Source organism: Octopus bimaculoides, chromosome 14 (genome assembly GCF_046866305.1).
Source record: "Octopus bimaculoides isolate indiv1 chromosome 14, ASM4686630v1, whole genome shotgun sequence".
In the NCBI taxonomy this organism is placed as follows: Eukaryota; Metazoa; Mollusca; class Cephalopoda; order Octopoda; family Octopodidae; genus Octopus; species Octopus bimaculoides.
Genome location: NC_142941.1, coordinates 2778109 through 2800435, shown reverse-complemented (window position 1 = coordinate 2800435; position 22327 = coordinate 2778109). Strand labels below are relative to the sequence as shown.

The following is a 22327-nucleotide window of genomic DNA, read 5'->3' as shown; positions in this document are numbered from 1 at the left end:
CAAATAAGACATCTTTTATTGTATTAACTTTCTATTTCTTCCTGCTTTGCCTTTATTAACCACAATATTATTTGATACATTACTGATGATGATGGTGTTGGGGAGGATATTATATTTGTAAAATCTTTAACAAAGTTTCATAATATTCATTACTATCTTTGGGCAGAGGGTAAAGTAGTTGCTATACCATCAGATCAAGCAACAAGATTGAAGCATTTCCAATGGTTCAAAGGATGACACAGAGTTACTTTCACTGAATGTCTGGCATTAAAACGATATAAAACAGATTTTAGAGACAACATAAATAAATAGAAAAACTTGAGAATTGCTATTAAAGGTGTACTTCTCTCTATAAGCTATTTGAACAAGGTCTTTCTAGTAAAAAATATGAACGTCTGCATGTAATGGTGAATATATATTTCACACAATAACATTAAACATTTACCTTATTTAATTATTGTTAATAATTTGTGGAAAAGTTAAAAATCACTAGGGAAATATGATAGAGAGGTTTGTCAATGAAGTGGTCATATTAATTTAGAGAATTGGCAATTAAGGAAGAGACAAAAAATTTACAATTAAAACTGGTCAATATTCTTCATTTATCTACTATGATTCTAATGGTTGCAATGGATCAGTTTTGGATATTCTAATTAAAAATATTGAAACAAAAAAAAAACTAGCAACATTATATATTCTCTTCCATATAGAAATGGCAATTAAGTTACAAAAATACAGTTATTACATTTTAAATGAAATAATATATTTTACAAAAAAGGAAATGAAATTACTTTTATTTTTCAAAGAAATATCTAATGACAGAAAAGCTCTTTATACAATACTGCAAATCTATATAAATGGCATTTAATTAAAAGATATACATTAAATAAGACCAAATATGACAGACGTTTTAACTGAAAAGCAACATTATGCTAAAACCAATAAAATCTGACAGAATAATAAATTTAAAAAGAGTTAAACAATACCACAACACAATATTCATTATTTATATATTGACACTAAACCACCATCTTGTCAACTATTCTTCCAGTTTCACTTTAATATTTTATATTAATACAACACATTCTTACATATAAACACAATAAAGATACTTGACTCTCTCAAAAGATCCTTAACAAGAAACACTCAAATTTCTTTAAAATACACACAATAAAGAACATCTTGTGGTTATATATTATACATTATCAATACTGATAATATATGAAGATGTCTGCAAATAAGAGACAGCAAACTAACTGGATTTAAATATATTTCACTTGAAAAATAACCATAATTAAATATTATTTCACAATTCCTAAGAGCAAAATATCAATCCTGAACATATAAAAAAAATCAACAGAAACCGTGTAACTGGCAAAGACCATATCTAAATGTCTATTGACATAATTTCTATTTCTTATATTCTATACTAAAACATGGCTGAAGAAAGTTTCTACAACAATCATCAGTCAAATATCTTAATAATATAAAACAAACATTCATAAACTTACCTTCATTGTGTAAAATCCTTTGTTGTATAAACTGTGACTTGGTCCCAATGTTCTGTTGTTAATGGTTGTCTGTGTCACTGCTGCTATGGTGTGACAATGGCTTCATGTTGATGGAATAGTGTTGGTGGTGAGTCAGTGGGGAACCAGCAGTTCCTCTCAGTCTTCCTTTGTGGATGTGTGATGTTTAATGAGTGTGTGTGTGTGCATATGCATGTAAGAGAGAGAGAGAAAGAGGAGGATGGGTGATGCTTACTCCAGCCTCACACACACAAGATGTTGTGTTCCCCTCAAAGAGAAGAGAGAAAGAAAGAAAGAGACCAAACAATATCAGCTCCACAAACAGTCAGCCATAATAAGTCCATATAACACCAACATGTCTGATGTAGAGAGAGACTGGCAGAGATAGATATATTCAGTGTTTCATACAGATTTTATATTAACAAAATATCACTGATATTGGTAAATATATTACTAGCAAATGATGTTAATATAGAATAATTCTAGTTAAGATGTGTCTGACCTAAATATACACCCAACCTATAATGGAGGATGTATGAACAAATACAGAAGGAATATTCTAATTTTCAGGCATGTTTATTTTGGTATCATTTTTATATATAATTTCCTAAGTGTTAGATTTTAAAAACACTGTTGTAAAAAATAGAGATATATATTTTAAATCTATTCTAATTTAATGCCAGAGATATTTGGGAAATATAAAAATCTCCTAACTGACAACATTAAAGAAAAGAGGAGCTTATATTAAACATTAAGTGTGTATGTGTGTGTGTGTGTGTGTGTGTAACATTAAGTGTGTATGTGTGTGTGTGTGTGTGTGTGTGGTTTGGAATGTTACTGACTTCACTGTTAGTGTCTATATATTCTATCATAGGTTGGTATATAATATTGGAATTGTGAGGTAATGAGAGAAGTTCTTATATTTATATTAGTTTGAGTGAGTGAAGGGGGTTGGTGGTTATTTGAAATATTATTGTAAGGGATCAATATTTAGTAAGTGACCAGTGGTCAGTTAGTAATGACATCTGGTGTTGAAGGTAACTGTCTCTCTGGAGGTTTCACATATCTGTCTTGGTACTGTTGTCTTTCAGGGTTCACTGGTGTATCCTGTTGGCTACCATAGATCCCTGCAAAAGATTGTTTTAATGTAGCAATGTTTGAAACAATCACCATCATCAGAAATACTCTAGGGACATACAGACAGAACTAATTACATGTCATTCAACAACAATAATTAGTACAATAATTAGTAATGAATTACTGTAATATTAAATGAGAATTGTGATCCTACCTGACATTGCTGGTATTTCTTCATACTGTCTACTTGACCGCTCACTCCAGCACTGTCCACTACTCTTACGACTGGTCAGTGTGTCAGTGGGATAGTTAGAAGATGGTTTGTTGTCTCCATAAGATGTCACCTCAATGGGTTGACTGTATTTCTGCTGTAAAATACAACAGCAACCAGAAACACTTAAAGATATCATTCATGACTGACAATGCTAATGAATAAGTCGTTATAATGTTGTTGAATCTATAGAAAGCTGCAGTATAACACAATCATAATAATCCTTCTAATGATCATTCATTATACTGTATTTATCTGATATTGAATAAATCATCATAGTTTCCTTCTGGAGAAATATATGGTTATATGTTTAACTTTGAAAATATTACCTCAAATGGTTAATCATAGAATATACTAGTTGCATTAACAACTGATACATGATTAACCTAGAATATGAGTTAAGGATATTTTATGTAAAACCTTGATGTAATTACAAACTTCATATTTATGAGAACTCTTCAAACGTTTACAGTGTAAACATTTGGAGAATATATTGTAATAATGTTGAAAATGCATCTCTCTGGATGTTCCAAAAAGATTATTAAAACCATGTCAGCTATTTCATCAGGTTCAATTCTGCAGAGATCTCAAAGAGTAGCAAGGCCACTACATAATGAGCAGTGTATATGTCATTACACTGACACCTGGAATGATTTGGTGTATACTTTAATAGCCCTAAAGGGATAAAAAACATACATATTTGAAAATAGCATGTGAAACAAATGTAAAGATGCATAGCATTGTTTTTGATGTTTTGCAAAGTGAGACTATCCATCACTGTCTGCTATTCACTTATAATGCATGTCTTAGTATATCAGATTTACTTAACAAACAGCAATACTTCCACAAACCAAATCACTCAAACAATAATAAATTTACAACATATTTACCTAAAATAATACTTACCCTGGTTGACTTTTGAAGATTTCTGTTCATTGTCGATGTCTTCCAGTCATCTGGATAGTAATGGCTCCTCGAATGACCATATCTGTCTGACGTCTCTCCTCGATTACCTGACATCACAGGTACACTGTTGTTACCTTGATAGATCAACTGTCTCATCTCGTTGCGACATTGGTATGCCTGTTTCTCTTCTGCTGTTCTTTCAGACGAGCTATTTCTCACATTGTTACATCTCACAATACACAGTGTTATAGAAACCACAATAGCTATAGATACTATCACAGCTGCTACTACAATGATAATCAACAATGTGGCATCTATGGTGTTATCACTTGGTAGGTGCACAGCTGTGAACATTGGTGACGTCTTGTTACTAACAGTCAGTGTCAAAGACACACTAGTTGTTGCTGACAGAACTGGAGTACCACTGTCTTTCACAACAAACTCAAGCTCATATGATCCGGCATCATTTTGGTAAACTGTGCGAGAGTAAGATAACACACCAGTGAACGAGTCCAGTTTAAATAACTGTCTCTCGTTACCTGAAACGATTTCATACCTGAGAAAAGCATTCATGTGACTGTCTATATCAGATGCTTTCAGAACTGTGATGTCGTTCTTACTTTGCGGGTGATAGTGGACATTAAGAGTGAAATGGTCAACACTAGGAAATGTAAAATATGGAGCATTATCATTTCTATCCAATACTTCCACTTCAACATTCACTGTGTTATTCAGAGACGGTGTTCCATTGTCTTTCACAAAAACCTCAAACTCATAGAAATCTCTGTGTTCTCTGTCTAAAGACTGGTTTGTTGAAATAAAGCCAGAGTTGATAATCTGGAATGGCAGACGATATTGCTGTTTATTTCTCAGAGAATAAGACAATTCACCTCCCTTACCAATATCTGGGTCTGTAGCATTGATAAAGCCAATAGGGAAATTAGCTTTGTCATTCTCATAGGTAAGGAACTTGAATGTGTCTTTCGTAAAGTGTGGTTCTACATCATTCACATCTAACACTTGGATTGACAGATCTTTATCAGTTTTCAGAGCAGGTAATCCTTTATCTTCACACGACACAGTAAAGTGATAATGTTCCTGTGTCTCTCTGTCCACTGCTTTCTTTAGAACTATTTTATATTCCTTTGATCCCATTGACTGTAGTTTGAATGTGTCGTCTTTGATATGACAGTTCACCTGTCCATTGTGTCCAACATCATTGTCAGTGACCATCACATAAGCAATGAAACTACCAACTTTGATATCTTCCAGAATGGTGGCTGTGTTGTGATTCTGTGTAGAAATAAAGTTCACATCAATATTTGGAGGATTGTTCTGCTGGTTGATGACATTTACCATAACAGTGGCTATGGAACTCAGAGGAGGGTTGCCACCATCTCTGGCTTCAATATATAATTTAAATGATATTTTCTTCTGTAACTCAGAATGTTTGTTCAAGTAAAGCTCTCCTGAATCTGAATCTATTCTGAAATGATGTTTTGCATTTGTTGATGTTGTTGGACTGAAATGATAAAAAACTTTACCATTTTCTCCAATATCAGAGTCTTTTGCCAACATGACAATAACAGGTATATTTCTTTGATGGTTACTTTGTATAGAGACATTGTATGTTTTATCAGAGAAAATTGGTCTGTTATCATTTTCATCTTTCACAGTTATGTGCACATTTAAGACACCCTGTTTGGGTGGAGTTCCTCCATCCTTAGCAATCACTTCTATATTATATCTATCTTTCATCTCCCTATCTAACTTTCCTTGTAATATAATTTCCAGAGATGATACTCCATCTGCTCTTTGGAATGCGGACAAAGAAAACTGTTGGTTATTTCCCTTTAATTCGTAATTCACTAATCTGTTCTGTAATCCAACGTCTTTGTCAATAGCATTGGGAATTGATCGTTTTGTGCCTTTACTTTCAGTTTCAGAATATTGCAGAATTATATCTTCCACAGGAAACTCTGGTTGATGGTCATTGATATCTTCTATAATTACCTTAATTTTTAATATCTTTATAAATTTCCCTGCTTTATGAACTGCTACCTTAATTGTGTGGAAACATTCTTTCTCAAAAGTACACAGGGACTCAGCATCCAGTGTTTGTGTGGTGTATATCTTTCCAGTGTTGGTCACATTAAATAGCTGTGTTCCCTTCTGTTGTAACTGACTGAATGATAATAATGCAGGGTCCTTTAACTTTGAATCAGCAGTAATGTCTCCTATGTTGATAATAGGACTGTTTTCTTCTTTCACATGGTAAACAATGTCTTTAGAGACAGAACAGTGAAGCAGACACTGTAATATCCATATCGCTATTAAGACCATCTTCATTAGTTGAGTTAAATACCAGTCAATTGATCTGAAAATATAATGGTACACAACTGCCATTCACATCATAGAAACCATTTTCATCATACGATAGATTGTTAACTAATATGTAATATTTTAAATGGAATGTCACTGAGAATTTCAAAGAGTGATACTTGTTATTTGCAAGAATGTTATACTGTGTGAAGTATAGAATATTTCACTGTCTGTGCTATAGACTTGGGTAGATATTATCTATATAGCATTCTCTATAATCGTCATGTATTCAAACAGTGTATTGAGGAGCATAATTATTCTATACGTCCTTTTCAGGGCGAGGAAATGAGGTGGGGGGGATTTGAGTTGGTTGTCATATGAACAGATCAAACAATCTGATACACGTTTCCCCACCACTGGTTCAAACGTTGACACAGAGTTACTTTCCCTTAGTGTCTGGCACTATTCTTATATGAAACACAATGGCAAAATGACATAGTAAATTGAAAAGCTGGAGAACTACCAAAAAGGAACAAAAAAATGTATCCATATAAATGTTAAATATTAAGGAGGTATTAAGCAAAGATTTTCTCATAAGGAACAAGTCTGACAGTAATGGTGCATATATATTTCACACAGTAAATTTGTATAATTATCTGAGAGACAGAATTTAAGGAAAAGTTAAAATTGCAAGGGAAACAACATAAAATATAAATTGAAAGAAAAACACAAATGATTTACAGTAAATACTAATCAATATTCTTCATTTATCTGCAAAGATTCTTATGGTTTCAATGGATCAGTTTTGGAAATTCTAATAAAAAATATTGCTTTCAAATTTTGGCACACAGACAGCAACTTCAAGGGATGGGGCAATTCCAATACTCAACTGTTACTTAATTCATCAACCCAAAAAAGTATGGGAGACAAAGTCTACTTCACCAGAATTTGAACTCAAAACATAAAGACAGATAAACTGCCACTAAGCATTTTGCTTGGCATGCTTATGATTCAGCCAGATTGCTGAAAAATTAACGAGGTTGTATTTGCTTTATATAAAACACTATGTAATATCTCATATGTAGAAATGACAAATAATAAAAAAATATATATTTCAAATGTATGATATATTATACAATAAATACAACTGTAGTGGTTAATGCTAAATGTTGTGTTTAAAGGTGTATAGATGCAATAGGCATGTGTATGCCTTTGAAGTAAACAAAGGAAAGGAAGTGTTAATTTTTACACAACTCTCTTGGTCAATAAAATCATATTCATTTTTGTTTTTCAAAGAAATATCTAATGACGCAAAAGCTCCTTTAGCAACACTGCAAATCTAATTAAGACCACATTTAATAGAAACATATTCATTAAACAAGACCAAATACAACAATGTTTCAGTATGAATGCAACAAAACAGATTAAAACCAATAAAATCTGAATTTAGAAAGAGTTAAACAATACCACAACACAATATTCATTATTTATATATTGACACTAAACCACCATCTTGTCAACTATTCTCCCAGTTTCACTTTAATATTTTATATTAATACAACACATTCTTACATATAAACATAATAAAGATACTTGACTCTCTCAAAAGATCCTTAACAAGAAACACTCAAATTTCTTAAAAATACACACAATAAAGAACATCTTGTGGTTATATATTATACATTATCAATACTGATAATATATGAAGATGTCTGCAAATAAGAGACAGCAAACTAACTGGATTTAAATATATTTCACTTGAAAAATAACCATAATTAAATATTATTTCACAATTCCTAAGAGCAAAATATCAATCCTGAACATATAAAAAAAATCAACAGAAACCGTGTAACTGGTAAAGACCATATCTAAATGTCTATTGACATAATTTCTATTTCTTATATTCTATACTAAAACATGGCTGAAGAAAGTTTCTACAACAATCATCAGTCAAATATCTTAATAATATAAAACAAACATTCATAGACTTACCTTCATTGTGTAAAATCCTTTGTTGTATAAACTGTGACTTGGTCCCAATGTTCTGTTGTTAATGGTTGTCTGTGTCACTGCTGCTATGGTGTGACAATGGCTTCATGTTGATGGAATAGTGTTGGTGGTGAGTCAGTGGGGAACCAGCAGTTCCTCTCAGTCTTCCTTTGTGAATGTGTGATGTTTAATGAGTGTGTGTGTGCATATGCTTGTAAGAGAGAGAGAGAAAGAGGAGGATGGGTGATGCTTACTCCAGCCTCACACACACAAGATGTTGTGTTTCCCTCAAAAAGAAAAGAGAGAAAGAAAGAAAGAGACCAAACAATATCAGCTCCACAAACAGTCAGCCATAATAAGTCCATATAACACCAACATGTCTGATGTAGAGAGAGACTGGCAGAGATAGATATATTCAGTGTTTCATACAGATTTTATATTTACAAAATATCACTGATATTGGTAAATATATTACTAGCAAATGATGTTAATATAGAATAATTCTAGTTAAGATGTGTCTGACCTAAATATACACCCAACCTATAATGGAGGATGTATGAACAAATACAGAAGGAATATTCTAATTTTCAGGCATGTTTATTTTGGTATCATTTTTAAATATAATTTCCTAAGTGTTAGATTTTAAAAACACTGTTGTAAAAAATAGAGATATATATTTTAAATCTATTCTAATTTAATTCTAGAGATATTTGGGAAATTTCATAAGGGCTATGCAAAATTCCTGTCTGTGTGTGTGTGTGTGTGTGTATTTATGTATACAAGTCAAAATCTTTCTGACTTCCAGTTAATGTCTATGTATTGTATAATATGCTGATATATAATATTGTAATTGTGAGGCAAAGATAAAATGTCTGTATTTTTTAAAACTTGTATGAGTGTGTGGATAGAGGTTCATATTTGAAATAGTATTGTAAGGGATCAATATTTAGTAAGTGACCAGTGGTCAGTTAGTAATGACATCTGGTGTTGAAGGTAACTGTCTCTCTGGAGGTTTCACATATCTGTCTTGGTACTGTTGTCTTTCAGGGTTCACTGGTGTATCCTGTTGGCTACCATAGATCCCTGCAAAAGATTGTTTTAATGTAGCAATGTTTGAAACAATCACCATCATCAGAAATACTCTAGGGACATACAGACAGAACTAATTACATCTCAGTCTACAACAATAATTAGTACAATAATTAGTAATGAATTACTGTAATATTAAATGAGAAGGGATTGTTATCTTACCTGACATTGCTGGTATTTCTTCATACTGTCTACTTGACCGCTCACTCCAGCACTGTCCACTACTCTTACGACTGGTCAATGTGTCAGTGGGATAGTTAGAAGATGGTCTGGTGTCTCCATAAGATGTCACCTCAATGGGTTGACTGTATTTCTGCTGTAAGATACAACAGCAACCAGAAACCCTTAAAGATATCATTCATGACTGACACTGCTAATGAATAACTCGTTATAATGTTGTTGAATCTATAGAAAGCTGCAGTACATCATAATAACCATCTTCATCATCAATTAATGTCCATGTTCCAGATTGCCATGGTTTGAATGGTTTAACATGATCTGATGGGGCAAAAGTCTGCATCAAACTCCACTTTCAGCTTTGTCAGCTTTTCGATGGCTTTACACCATGCACAGGGTGTGTTTTTAGTGCCATTGGCACTAGCAAGTTTAGTATTTGGCTTATGAGATTGGGAAACCCAAGGACGAGGCCTTTATGGCAGGAGATAAGGGTTAAGGTATGAGAGAATGTGGGACAGAGAAGGTTCTCGTTGTAAAGGAGCTACTTGGTTACTAACAGAGTGATGAGAGTGGGAATGAATCATGAGAAGAGGTAATTAGTGGTAGGTAATGAGGTACTTCAGAGTATAAGATGAATAGAAGTGGGTCAAGCATGAAGGGGTGGGAGTTTGAAAGAAATGGGAGACGGTAAGTGGAGGAATCCAACATCTGTAAAGGTTGGGTAAAGTTGAAGGGTGTTCCAGGAGAGGCGAGAGCAGAAATCATACGTAATCTGGTGGTTTGTGAAGGGACAAGAATAACAGGAGAAAGAACGATCATTGTTACATATGGGTGCAGAGAACACTCTGAATGGTAGAGAGAAAAACATGGAACAGTATCAGGAGAGGATTACAGCAGGTAAGATGAAAGGGGTGACATGCGCAATATGGATGGGCCTTTTTGTGCATACATATGTAATAAATACACAGGTAATGCACCCAAATTATGGGTGAGCCTCCTTCAGAACTACATATCACATGACACCCTTTATTTGTTCTTTATTCTTATTGTCTCTGCAAGGCCCAGAATCCTCGGGGCAGCCAACAACACTTCATAGAATTACACAAATTTCAAAAATCATTCCACCATTTCAAATTTATAGTAGAAATTTCACTTTAGATATAAATATTGGCAAACCACTTTTAAGAATATTCCAAGTGCAGCTTTCTGATTGTCCACGAAAGATTATTGAATATTTATGAAACATTTACTAGTGCTGCATTATATATATATATATATATATATATATATATATATATATATATATATATATATATATATATATATATATATATATATATATATAAAACATAGGGACAAGACCACAACTTCTACAATAGGGGACAGTTGCATGTATGAACATCAGTATCTGAACATATTTCAGAGAGAAAGATCCAGTACCTATAAGCATTTTCAGGCCCTCAAAGATTGATAAAAGGCAAAGTAGTCCTTACTAATATTTGGCAATTCTAGGATGCTTATGTCATCCACTAACAAATAAAGTAAGTCATGCTTTAACATAAACAGGTGTAACTAATTGACACAAGTCATTTAAGAGATACATATTACCTACTGCACCAATCTACTGCCTATCTATATATCTATGGTCACATTCTGACCAATTTACTGCCTATGGTGTTGAGTTATACAAAGTGTCTTCAAGTAAATCACATACTAAACATATGATACACAATTCTGGAAGGAAATTTTATAAGATATATGTCACCAAGTAATATTTATAGCAGCAAAATTATTAGAAATGTGAAGGAAAACTTACAACATATATATTTCAAATAATACTTACCCGTGTAGATTTCTGAAGTGTTCTGTTCATTGTAGACATCTTCCAGTCATCTGGATAGTAATGGCTCCTTGAATGACCATATCTGTCTGATGTCTCTCCTCGATTACCTGACATCACAGGTACACTGTTGTTACCTTGATATATCAACTGTCTCATCTCATTGCGACATTGGTATGCCTGTTTCTCTTCTGCTGTTCTTTCAGATGAGCTATTTCTCACATTGTTACATCTCACAATACACAGTGTTATAGAAACCACAATAGCTATAGATACTATCACAGCTGCTACTACAATGATAATCAACAATGTGGCATCTATTGTGTTATCACTTGGTAGGTGCACAGCTGTGAACATTGGTGACGTCTTGTTACTAACAGTCAGTGTCAAAGACACACTAGTTGTTGCTGACAGAACTGGAGTACCACTGTCTTTCACAACAAACTCAAGCTCATATGATCCGGCATCATTTTGGTAAACTGTGCGAGAGTAAGATAACACACCAGTGAACGAGTCCAGTTTAAATAACTGTCTCTCGTTACCTGAAACGATTTCATACCTGAGAAAAGCGTTCATGTGACTGTCTATATCAGATGCTTTCAGAACTGTGATGTCGTTCTTACTTTGCGGATGATAGTGGACATTAAGAGTGAAATGGTCAACACTAGGAAATGTAAAATATGGAGCATTATCATTTCTATCCAATACTTCCACTTCAACATTCACTGTGTTATTCAGAGATGGTGTTCCATTGTCTTTCACAAAAACCTCAAACTCATAGAAATCTCTGTGTTCTCTGTCTAAAGACTGGTTTGTTGAAATAAAGCCAGAGTTGATAATCTGGAATGGCAGACGATATTGCTGTTTATTTCTCAGAGAATAAGACAATTCACCTCCCTTACCAATATCTGGGTCTGTAGCATTGATAAAGCCAATAGGGAAATTAGCTTTGTCATTCTCATAGGTAAGGAACTTGAATGTGTCTTTCGTAAAGTGTGGTTCTACATCATTCACATCTAACACTTGGATTGACAGATCTTTATCAGTGTTCAGAGCAGGTAATCCTTTATCTTCACACGACACAGTAAAGTGATAATGTTCCTGTGTCTCTCTGTCTACAGCTTTCTTTAGAACTATTTTATATTCCTTTGATCCCATTGACTGTAGTTTGAATGTGTCGTCTTTGATATGACAGTTCACCTGTCCATTGTGTCCAACATCATTGTCAGTGACCATTACATAAGCAATGAAACTACCAACTTTGATATCTTCCAGAATGGTGGCTGTGTTGTGATTCTGTGTAGAAATAAAGTTCACATCAATATTTGGAGGATTGTTCTGCTGGTTGATGACATTTACGATAACAGTGGATATAGAACTCAGTGGAGGGTTGCCACCATCTCTGGCTTCTATATACAATTTAAATGATTTTTTCTTTTCTAGATTAGAATGTTTGGCTTGGAATATTTCCCCAGATTGATGCTCTATCCTAAAGTTGTTCATTGAGTCTTTAGATGTTAATGAACTGATATAATACAAAACTTTACCATTTTCTCCAATATCAGAGTCTTCTGCCATCATTACAACAACTGGTCTATTCCTTTGATGGTTATTTTGTATAGAGACATTGTATGTTTTATCAGAGAAAATTGGTCTGTTATCATTTTCATCTTCCACAGTTATGTGCACATTTAAGACACCCTGTTTCAGTGGAGTTCCTCCATCCTTAGCAATCACTTCTATATTATAGCTATCTTTCTTCTCTCTGTCTAACTTTCCTTCTAAAACAATTTCTAATGATAGCAAACTATCTGCGATCTGAAATGTAGACAAAGAAAACTGTTGGTTATTTCCCTTTAATTCGTAATTCACTAATCTGTTCTGTAATCCAACGTCTTTGTCAATGGCATTGGGGATGGACTTTTTCATACCTTTTCCATCTCCTTCCTCAAATGTTAATTGAATTTCTTCCACAGGAAACTCTGGTTGGTGGTCATTGATGTCTTCTATAATTACCTTAATTTTTAATATCTTTATAAATTTCCCTGCTTTATGAACTGCTACCTTAATTGTGTGGAAACATTCTTTCTCAAAAGTACACAGGGACTCAGCATCCAGTGTTTGTGTGGTGTATATCTTTCCAGTGTTGGTCACATTAAATAGCTGTGTTCCCTTCTGTTGTAACTGACTGAATGATAATAATGCAGGGTCCTTTAACTTTGAATCAGCAGTAATGTCTCCTATGTTGATAATAGGACTGTTTTCTTCTTTCACATGGTAAACAATGTCTTTAGAGACAGAACAGTGAAGCAGACACTGTAATATCCATATCGCTATTAAGACCATCTTCATTAGTTGAGTTAAATACGAGTTAATTGATCTGAAATTACAAGAGAAAAGTGTCTTTCATATAGTTGGTAAAACCAGAAATATAATATGTAAGACATTAAAAGAAAATTAGAATGGTGTGTAAGGTGGAACAGTATATCAGTGGTGGGGAAATGATTGCACCCATAATTTAGCAGAGCATCAAGTTGAGTTGGCCTGATGCAGTTGATGTTCAGTTTGGAAAGTTGCAGGTCAAAGGCAGGAGAACAATAGGATCAGTCAGAGTTTAGTAGAGAAACAAATAACAATATTAGTTAATATTATGGCTTGATTTGGGAGAAGGTGGTGCATAGCTGGCTGAATCTATGAAGCAGATTCATATCTGGATTCACATCAGTGTTATAATCTACATTACACTGTCATTTATTGTCACAGTTTCATTACTTTCAACTCTATGGTTGTGTCCATGCTGGAGCACAATCATTAAAACTATAGATGGTACCTTGGCAATTATCAAAATTTGACTATTGAAGAGAGACATTAAATGATGATGATGATGATGATGATGATGGTGGTGGTCCAGATATGTCTCCATGTTTCGATGTAGTTTCATCAAATGCTTTTAAAATGACTGAATTCGGCCATACTACACTAACCTAATAATGTCATGTAGTACTGTTCCAATCTGATATACAATAGTATTATATAAAATACTTTTAAAACTAATTTCTTAAACCAGAATTAAAGTAACGTTTATCTTCTCTTGATCATGTTGACTGCTGAATTATTCTAGGAAATCATTTGTACACTGAAATAAGTTAAATTACTGCAGAAACACAAATCGATATTTCACTAATGATATAGTAAGCAGAAGTATTAGTACTATGAATAAATATTGAACAAATGAGATATGTAAATGAAAGAGATTGATAAGATACATTTACAGTAAATTTATATCAAAGATATATTATTATTAGTAGTAGTATATTTATATCAAAGATATATTATTATTATTATTATTATTATTGTGAATTAATGCAATCTTAGTATACTCTCATCAATATGACAAGAGGCAAAAAGGAAACAGTGGTACCTATATTTCTTAAGCTACCAATAGTTATCATCATCGTCATTTATCTTTCGCTTTCCATGCTGGCATGGGTTGGACTATAATATATTAATAATAATTCATTTGTATATAGTTTTTTTAAGAAACAGATTGCCTTCAACAAGAAATTTTTAAAACAAATGAAAGAAGGAAAATATAACTGGGATTACATACACGTAAATATATAAAGCAATATGTAATTAAAATATATATACATCAAACAAGACCGATATGACACTAGTTCACCTTAAAGGCTGCAAATACATTAAAACCAATAAAATCTAATATAATATTAAGTTTAGAAAGAGTTAAACAATACCACTAAACTACCATCTTGTCAACTATTCTCCCAGTTTCACTTTAATATTTTATATTAATACAACACATTCTTACATATAAACATAATAAAGATACTTGACTCTCTCAAAAGATCCTTAACAAGAAACACTCAAATTTCTTAAAAATACACACAATAAAGAACATCTTGTGGTTATATATTATACATTATCAATACTGATAATATATGAAGATGTCTGCAAATAAGAGACAGCAAACTAACTGGATTTAAATATATTTCACTTGAAAAATAACCATAATTAAATATTATTTCACAATTCCTAAGAGCAAAATATCAATCCTGAACATATAAAAAAAATCAACAGAAACCGTGTAACTGGTAAAGACCATATCTAAATGTCTATTGACATAATTTCTATTTCTTATATTCTATACTAAAACATGGCTGAAGAAAGTTTCTACAACAATCATCAGTCAAATATCTTAATAATATAAAACAAACATTCATAGACTTACCTTCATTGAGTAAAATCCTTTGTTGTATAAACTGTGACTTGGTCCCAATGTTCTGTTGTTAATGGTTGTCTGTGTCACTGCTGCTATGGTGTGACAATGGCTTCATGTTGATGGAATAGTGTTGGTGGTGAGTCAGTGGGGAACCAGCAGTTCCTCTCAGTCTTCCTTTGTGGATGTGTGATGTCTAATGAGTGTGTGTGTGCATATGCATGTAAGAGAGAGAGAGAAAGAGGAGGATGGGTGATGCTTACTCCAGCCTCACACACACAAGATGTTGTGTTCCCCTCAAAGAGAAGAGAGAAAGAAAGAAAGAGACCAAACAATATCAGCTCCACAAACAGTCAGCCATAATAAGTCCATATAACACCAACATGTCTGATGTAGAGAGAGACTGGCAGAGATAGATATATTCAGTGTTTCATACAGATTTTATATTAACAAAATATCACTGATATTGGTAAATATATTACTAGCAAATGATGTTAATATAGAATAATTCTAGTTAAGATGTGTCTGACCTAAATATACACCCAACCTATAATGGAGGATGTATGAACAAATACAGAAGGAATATTCTAATTTTCAGGCATGTTTATTTTGGTATCATTTTTATATATAATTTCCTAAGTGTTAGATTTTAAAAACACTGTTGTAAAAAATAGAGATATATATTTTAAATATATTCTAATTTAATTTTAGATAAATTTGGGCAATATGATAAACATTGTGCAAGATTTCTCTCTGTGCATGTGTGTGTGTGTGTGTGTGTGTGTGTGTACATATACAGGTTGAAATGTTGCACACTTCACTATTAGTCTATGTATTGTATTATATGTTGGTATATAATATTGTAACTGTAAGGTAAAGAGAAAACTTCTGTATTTGTTTAAATTTGTATGTGTGTGTGAATGAAAATCTTATTCTAAAGGGTCAATATTTAGTAAATGACCAGTGGTCAGTTAGTAATGACATCTGGTGTTGAAGGTAACTGTCTCTCTGGCGGTTTCACATATCTGTCTTGGTACTGTTGTCTTTCAGGGTTCACTGGTGTATCCTGTTGGCTACCATAGATCCCTGCAAAAGATTGTTTTAATGTAGCAATGTTTGAAACAATCACCATCATCAGAAATACTCTAGGGACATACAGACAGAACTAATTACATGTCATTCAACAACAATAATTAGTAATGAATTACTGTAATATTAAATGAGAATGGATTGTTATCCTACCTGACATTGCTGGTATTTCTTCATACTGTCTACTTGACCGCTCACTCCAGCACTGTCCACTACTCTTACGACTGGTCAGTGTGTCAGTGGGATAGTTAGAAGATGGTCTGTTGTCTCCATAAGATGTCACCTCAATGGGTTGACTGTATTTCTGCTGTAAAATATTATTTTATCAAGTTATAATAAAATGACATGCCTCTATAATCTAAAATATGCTTAGTACAAAATTCTAAAAGAAACAGACTTAACTGTCACATAGGTAATGATATCACTATATCATCTAAATATATTTTACATGTTTCTTTATTAAACAATTGTTTATGAAATAATTTAGAAGCTCATTTTGCAACAATCCACAATGAATGACAATATCATCACACATACACCATGAGAAGGAATATACGCAATTGTTTTTGTAACAAATATTAATCAAATATTAATAGAAATTCATAAAGAGAAAATTATTGGTGGACGTTTTGTTAATATGAAACAACATATCCAGTGACCTGCAGTTGAAATGATGCTATGTTAGACTGTTCTTAAATGTGCTATGTATCTACATAGCATCTTTCATATCTTATTAAATATTACAGTGAATCTATTTGCTAATCTTACATTCATTTACATCAACCCACTTTTATTGTCTGTCCACAGTCATTTGTATGGTGAACCAGTTATCTCCTGAGATTAGAGATGTGATTTCTAACTACACTATGTGGTAAATGTGAGTTGTTGCTTGGAATATTTAACACATGAGCAAGCATTGCAGCTAACATGAAGTCAGGTCTATCATCCAGTTTGAGAATATGTGTCAACTTAAATTTCTCAAGTACTTGGAAGAGTTCTTGGAGTTCAGACAGAACATACACCAACTGAAAATGAAGGGCTGAAATACTATTGTTGATATTCATCAATGGTAAAACTTTACAAGTTTTTCCATTGAAGAGGGCGTCTTTCAATCAGGATATATACAGACTTTATTGTGTGATTTTTTCCTGTTCCTACAAAGTGTACTCTGTAAGCAAATAAGCATTCAATTTATTCACAAACTACAATGTATGGAACATTAGACGAATGTCTACCTCCATCCAGCAGAAAGAGGTAAGCAATGCCCTTTATCAAGATTGAAATGGTTAACAATTGTCTTCCAACATCAGAAATATGGTTTCAGAAACAATTAGTAGTTTACAATGCAATGCATATTGTGTATTATACCTTTTAATGGACGATCTTTTCTACGAAATGATCTTCTTTCATTGCAATACTGCTTGTGGAACAATAATTGAGAGCTTATAGCAATAACAATGAACAATGAGATAATTTAGCAGTTGTAATTCATACAACATTACATTTATCCAAAGATAAAACAAATTAGACTGTAGTGACGTCACATTGGCGCCAAAAGGCCGACGCCATTGCTGAATCCTTAACCACGCATGCGTGGGTTTAAACATCGAAGCGTTCCCACTACTAGACTGTCTCTTACCAAGGCAGACAGCGACCAAGCAAGACGTCTAAGCAAGCTCTCCCATTTGAGTGTGGTTGAATCAAGTTGTCTCTATAACGACACCAGCACAAAGAACAGTACATCTACATTTCAGACTACTCTAAAACCGGACAATTGGAAGCTGTTTACCTTTTCCACCGAACAATAAATATTTGTTGTTGTTGATCAGTTTGGAGTTTCTGCGTTCAGTTCTCTTCCAATTTAATGTAGGAGAGTTAGGTGTATATCTAAAGATATATAACCCACTCTCCTAAAAGACTTTTAATTTGTACATTATTTACTTGGAGATCTTTACTGGAAATAGAGCTTACCTTTGTGGATTTCTGAAGTGTTCTGTTCATTGTCGATGTCTTCCAGTCTTCTGGATAGTAATGGCTCCTCGAATGACCATATCTGTCTGATGTCTCTCCTCGATTACCTGACATCACAGATACACTGTTGTTACCTTGATAGATCAACTGTCTCATCTCATTGCGACATTGGTATGCCTGTTTCTCTTCTGCTGTTCTTTCAGAGGAGCTATTTCTCACATTGTTACATCTCACAATACACAGTGTTATAGAAACCACAATAGCTATAGATACTATCACAGCTGCTACTACAATGATAATCAACAATGTGGCATCTATGGTGTTATCACTTGGTAGGTGCACAGCTGTGAACATTGGTGACGTCTTGTTACTAACAGTCAGTGTCAAAGACACACTAGTTGTTGCTGACAGAACTGGAGTACCACTGTCTTTCACAACAAACTCAAGCTCATATGATCCGGCATCATTTTGGTAAACTGTGCGAGAGTAAGATAACACACCAGTGAACGAGTCCAGTTTAAATAACTGTCTCTCGTTACCTGAAACGATTTCATACCTGAGAAAAGCATTCATGTGACTGTCTATATCAGATGCTTTCAGAACTGTGATGTCGTTCTTACTTTGCGGATGATAGTGGACATTAAGAGTGAAATGGTCAACACTAGGAAATGTAAAATATGGAGCATTATCATTTCTATCCAATACTTCCACTTCAACATTCACTGTGTTATTCAGAGATGGTGTTCCATTGTCTTTCACAAAAACCTCAAACTCATAGAAATCTCTGTGTTCTCTGTCTAAAGACTGGTTTGTTGAAATAAAGCCAGAGTTGATAATCTGGAATGGCAGACGATATTGCTGTTTATTTCTCAGAGAATAAGACAATTCACCTCCCTTACCAATATCTGGGTCTGTAGCATTGATAAAGCCAATAGGGAAATTAGCTTTGTCATTCTCATAGGTAAGGAACTTGAATGTGTCTTTCGTAAAGTGTGGTTCTACATCATTCACATCTAACACTTGGATTGACAGATCTTTATCAGTTTTCAGAGCAGGTAATCCTTTATCTTCACACGACACAGTAAAGTGATAATGTTCCTGTGTCTCTCTGTCTACTGCTTTCTTTAGAACTATTTTATATTCCTTTGATCCCATTGATTGTAGTTTGAATGTGTCGTCTTTGATATGACAGTTCACCTGTCCATTGTGTCCAACATCATTGTCAGTGACCATCACATAAGCAATGAAACTACCAACTTTGATATCTTCCAGAATGGTGGCTGTGTTGTGATTCTGTGTAGAAATAAAGTTCACATCAATATTTGGAGGATTGTTCTGCTGGTTGATGACATTTACGATAACAGTGGATATAGAACTCAGTGGAGGGTTGCCACCATCTCTGGCTTCTATATATAATTTAAATGATTTCATTTTCTCAAATTGTGATTCTTTGCTTAAGAATATTTCTCCAGTTTTCCCATTTATAATAAAATTATCTTTTGAATCTGTTGATGTTGTTGGGCTGATATAATATGAAACCTTACCATTTTCTTCAATATCAGAGTCTTCTGCCATCATTACAACAATTGGTCTATTTCTTTGATGGTTACTTTGTATAGAGACATTGTATGTTTTCTCAGAGAAAATTGGTCTGTTATCATTTTCATCTTTCACAGTTATGTGTACAATTAAGGCACCCTGTTTGGGTGGAGATCCTCCATCTTTAGCAATCACTTCTATATTAAAGCTATCTTTCGTCTCTCTGTCTAACTTTCCTTCTAATATAATTTCAAGAAATGATACTCCGTCTGCTCTTTTGAAAGTGGACAAAGAAAACTGTTGGTTATTTCCCTTTAATTCGTAATTCACTAATCTGTTCTGTAATCCAACATCTTTGTCAATGGCATTGGGGATGGCTTGTTTTGTACCTTTCCCATCTGCTTCTCTAAACTCCAGTTTAATTTCTTCCACAGGAAACTCTGGTTGGTGGTCATTGATGTCTTCTATAATTACTTTAATTTTTAATATCTTTATAAATTTCCCTGCTTTATGAACTGCTACCTTAATTGTGTGAAAACATTCTTTCTCAAAAGTACACAGGGACTCAGCATCCAGTGTTTGTGTGGTGTATATCTTTCCAGTGTTGGTCACATTAAATAGCTGTGTTCCCTTCTCTTGTAACTGACTGAATGATAATAATGCAGGGTCCTTTAACTTTGAATCAGCAGTAATGTCTCCTATGTTGATAATAGGACTGTTTTCTTCTTTCACATGGTAAACAATGTCTTTAGAGACAGAACAGTGAAGCAGACACTGTAATATCCATATCGCTATTAAGACCATCTTCATTAGTTGAGTTAAATACCAGTCAATTGATCTGAAAATACAAAGGTATACCATTGCCATTCACATCATAGAAAACATCATTAGATCAATAATATTTACTCTATTAACTATATTAACCACATTGAAATAAACATCTTTGTATTGTATAAAATGTTTCTATTTCTTCCTGCTTTACCTCTTGGTATTCCAATAATATTCACAACATTATTGATGATGATGGTGACAATGATGATAGTATACTTGTGAAATCTTTAATAAACCCTTATTATCATTCATTATTATTTTTTAATGGAGGCTGACTTTGTTGGTGTATGAGGAAACCAGTCAGCCAGAGAGAAGAACCCCAGTACTTCAAAGGATGATACAATGTCTGACATTAAAACTATTTAAAACAGATTTAACTGAGGGACAACATTATATATTGAAAACCTGGAGAATCACCAGAAAAGGAAACACAATAATGGTGTGTGTATTCCTCTCTATAATAAATAATGTTTCCATATAAATGTTAAAAGTCATGGAGGAATTTAAGCAAAGGTTTTCAAGTAAAATAATATACAGAACATCTGTGGGTCGTGGTGAATATATATTTCACACAATCACTTTATATTTATTTGAGATAGAAAATTTTGGGACAAGTTAAAATCACCAGAGAAACAATGATCAAAAGGTTTTTCAATGAAGAGGTCACATTAAGTTAGAGTAATGACAACTCCAAGATAAAATACAGATTGACCAGAATAAAGAAAAGAAAAGAGATTTTCAGTAAATATTCCATTCAAATTTTGGCACGAGGCCAGTATTTTAAGGGGAGGGGATAAGTCAGTGACATCAACCCTAGTACTCAACTGGTACTTATTTTATTGATCCCGAAAGGAGAAAAAGTAAAGACGACCTTGGTAGAATTTGAACTCAGAACGTAAAGACAGACAAAATACCGCTAACCTTTTTTGCCCTGAGTGCTAATGTATCTGCAAGCTCATTGCCTTTCTTATTACAACTATTGAAACATAAATACTGGTAAGATTGTATTCATTATACATACAATACAATATATTCTCTTTCATGAATAAATGACATATAGATAATAAAATTACAATTACTATATTTAAATGAAATAATATATTTTATAATAAATATAATTCCCTTAATCAATAAAATTTCAAAGAAATATCTAATGACAGAAAAGCTCCTTTAGCAACACTGCAAATCTAATTAAGACCACATTTAATTAAAAGATATTCATTAAACAAGACCAAATACAATAATGTTTCAGTATGAATGCAACAAAACAGATTAAAACCAATAAAATCTGACAGAATAATAAATTTAGAAAGAGTTAAACAATACCACAACACAATATTCATTATATATATATTGACACTAAACCACCATCTTGTCAACTATTCTCCCAGTTTCACTTTAATATTTTATATTAATACAACACATTCTTACATATAAACATAATAAAGATACTTGACTCT

At 33.2% G+C, this 22327-nt stretch overlaps 2 protein-coding genes across 2 annotated transcripts in view; both read right to left on the bottom strand.

The window, feature by feature from the left end:
* The window catches only part of LOC149132578 (protocadherin Fat 4-like), a 37978-nt gene that overhangs the window by 694 nt on the left and 14957 nt on the right, over nt 1-22327 (bottom strand). Inside the window, exons 4-10 of the mRNA XM_089363303.1 lie at nt 18498-20874; nt 16680-16833; nt 16420-16523; nt 14883-14890; nt 11204-13580; nt 2821-2974; nt 1512-2656 (exon numbers count right to left, since the gene is read on the bottom strand). Of these exons, the coding sequence (XP_089219429.1) occupies nt 2538-2656; nt 2821-2974; nt 11204-13580; nt 14883-14890; nt 16420-16523; nt 16680-16833; nt 18498-20874 (5293 nt within the window). The 3' untranslated portion in view covers nt 1512-2537. The remainder of the gene's footprint in view (nt 1-1511; nt 2657-2820; nt 2975-11203; nt 13581-14882; nt 14891-16419; nt 16524-16679; nt 16834-18497; nt 20875-22327) is intronic.
* LOC149132580 (uncharacterized) lies at nt 8923-9660 on the bottom strand. The gene is made up of 2 exons (XM_089362198.1): nt 9346-9660; nt 8923-9177 (listed from the first exon to the last, which is right to left on the bottom strand). The coding sequence occupies exons 1-2, from the start codon at nt 9539-9541 to the stop codon at nt 9059-9061; spliced, it is 315 nt and encodes a 104-aa protein (XP_089218324.1). The 5' UTR covers nt 9542-9660; the 3' UTR covers nt 8923-9058.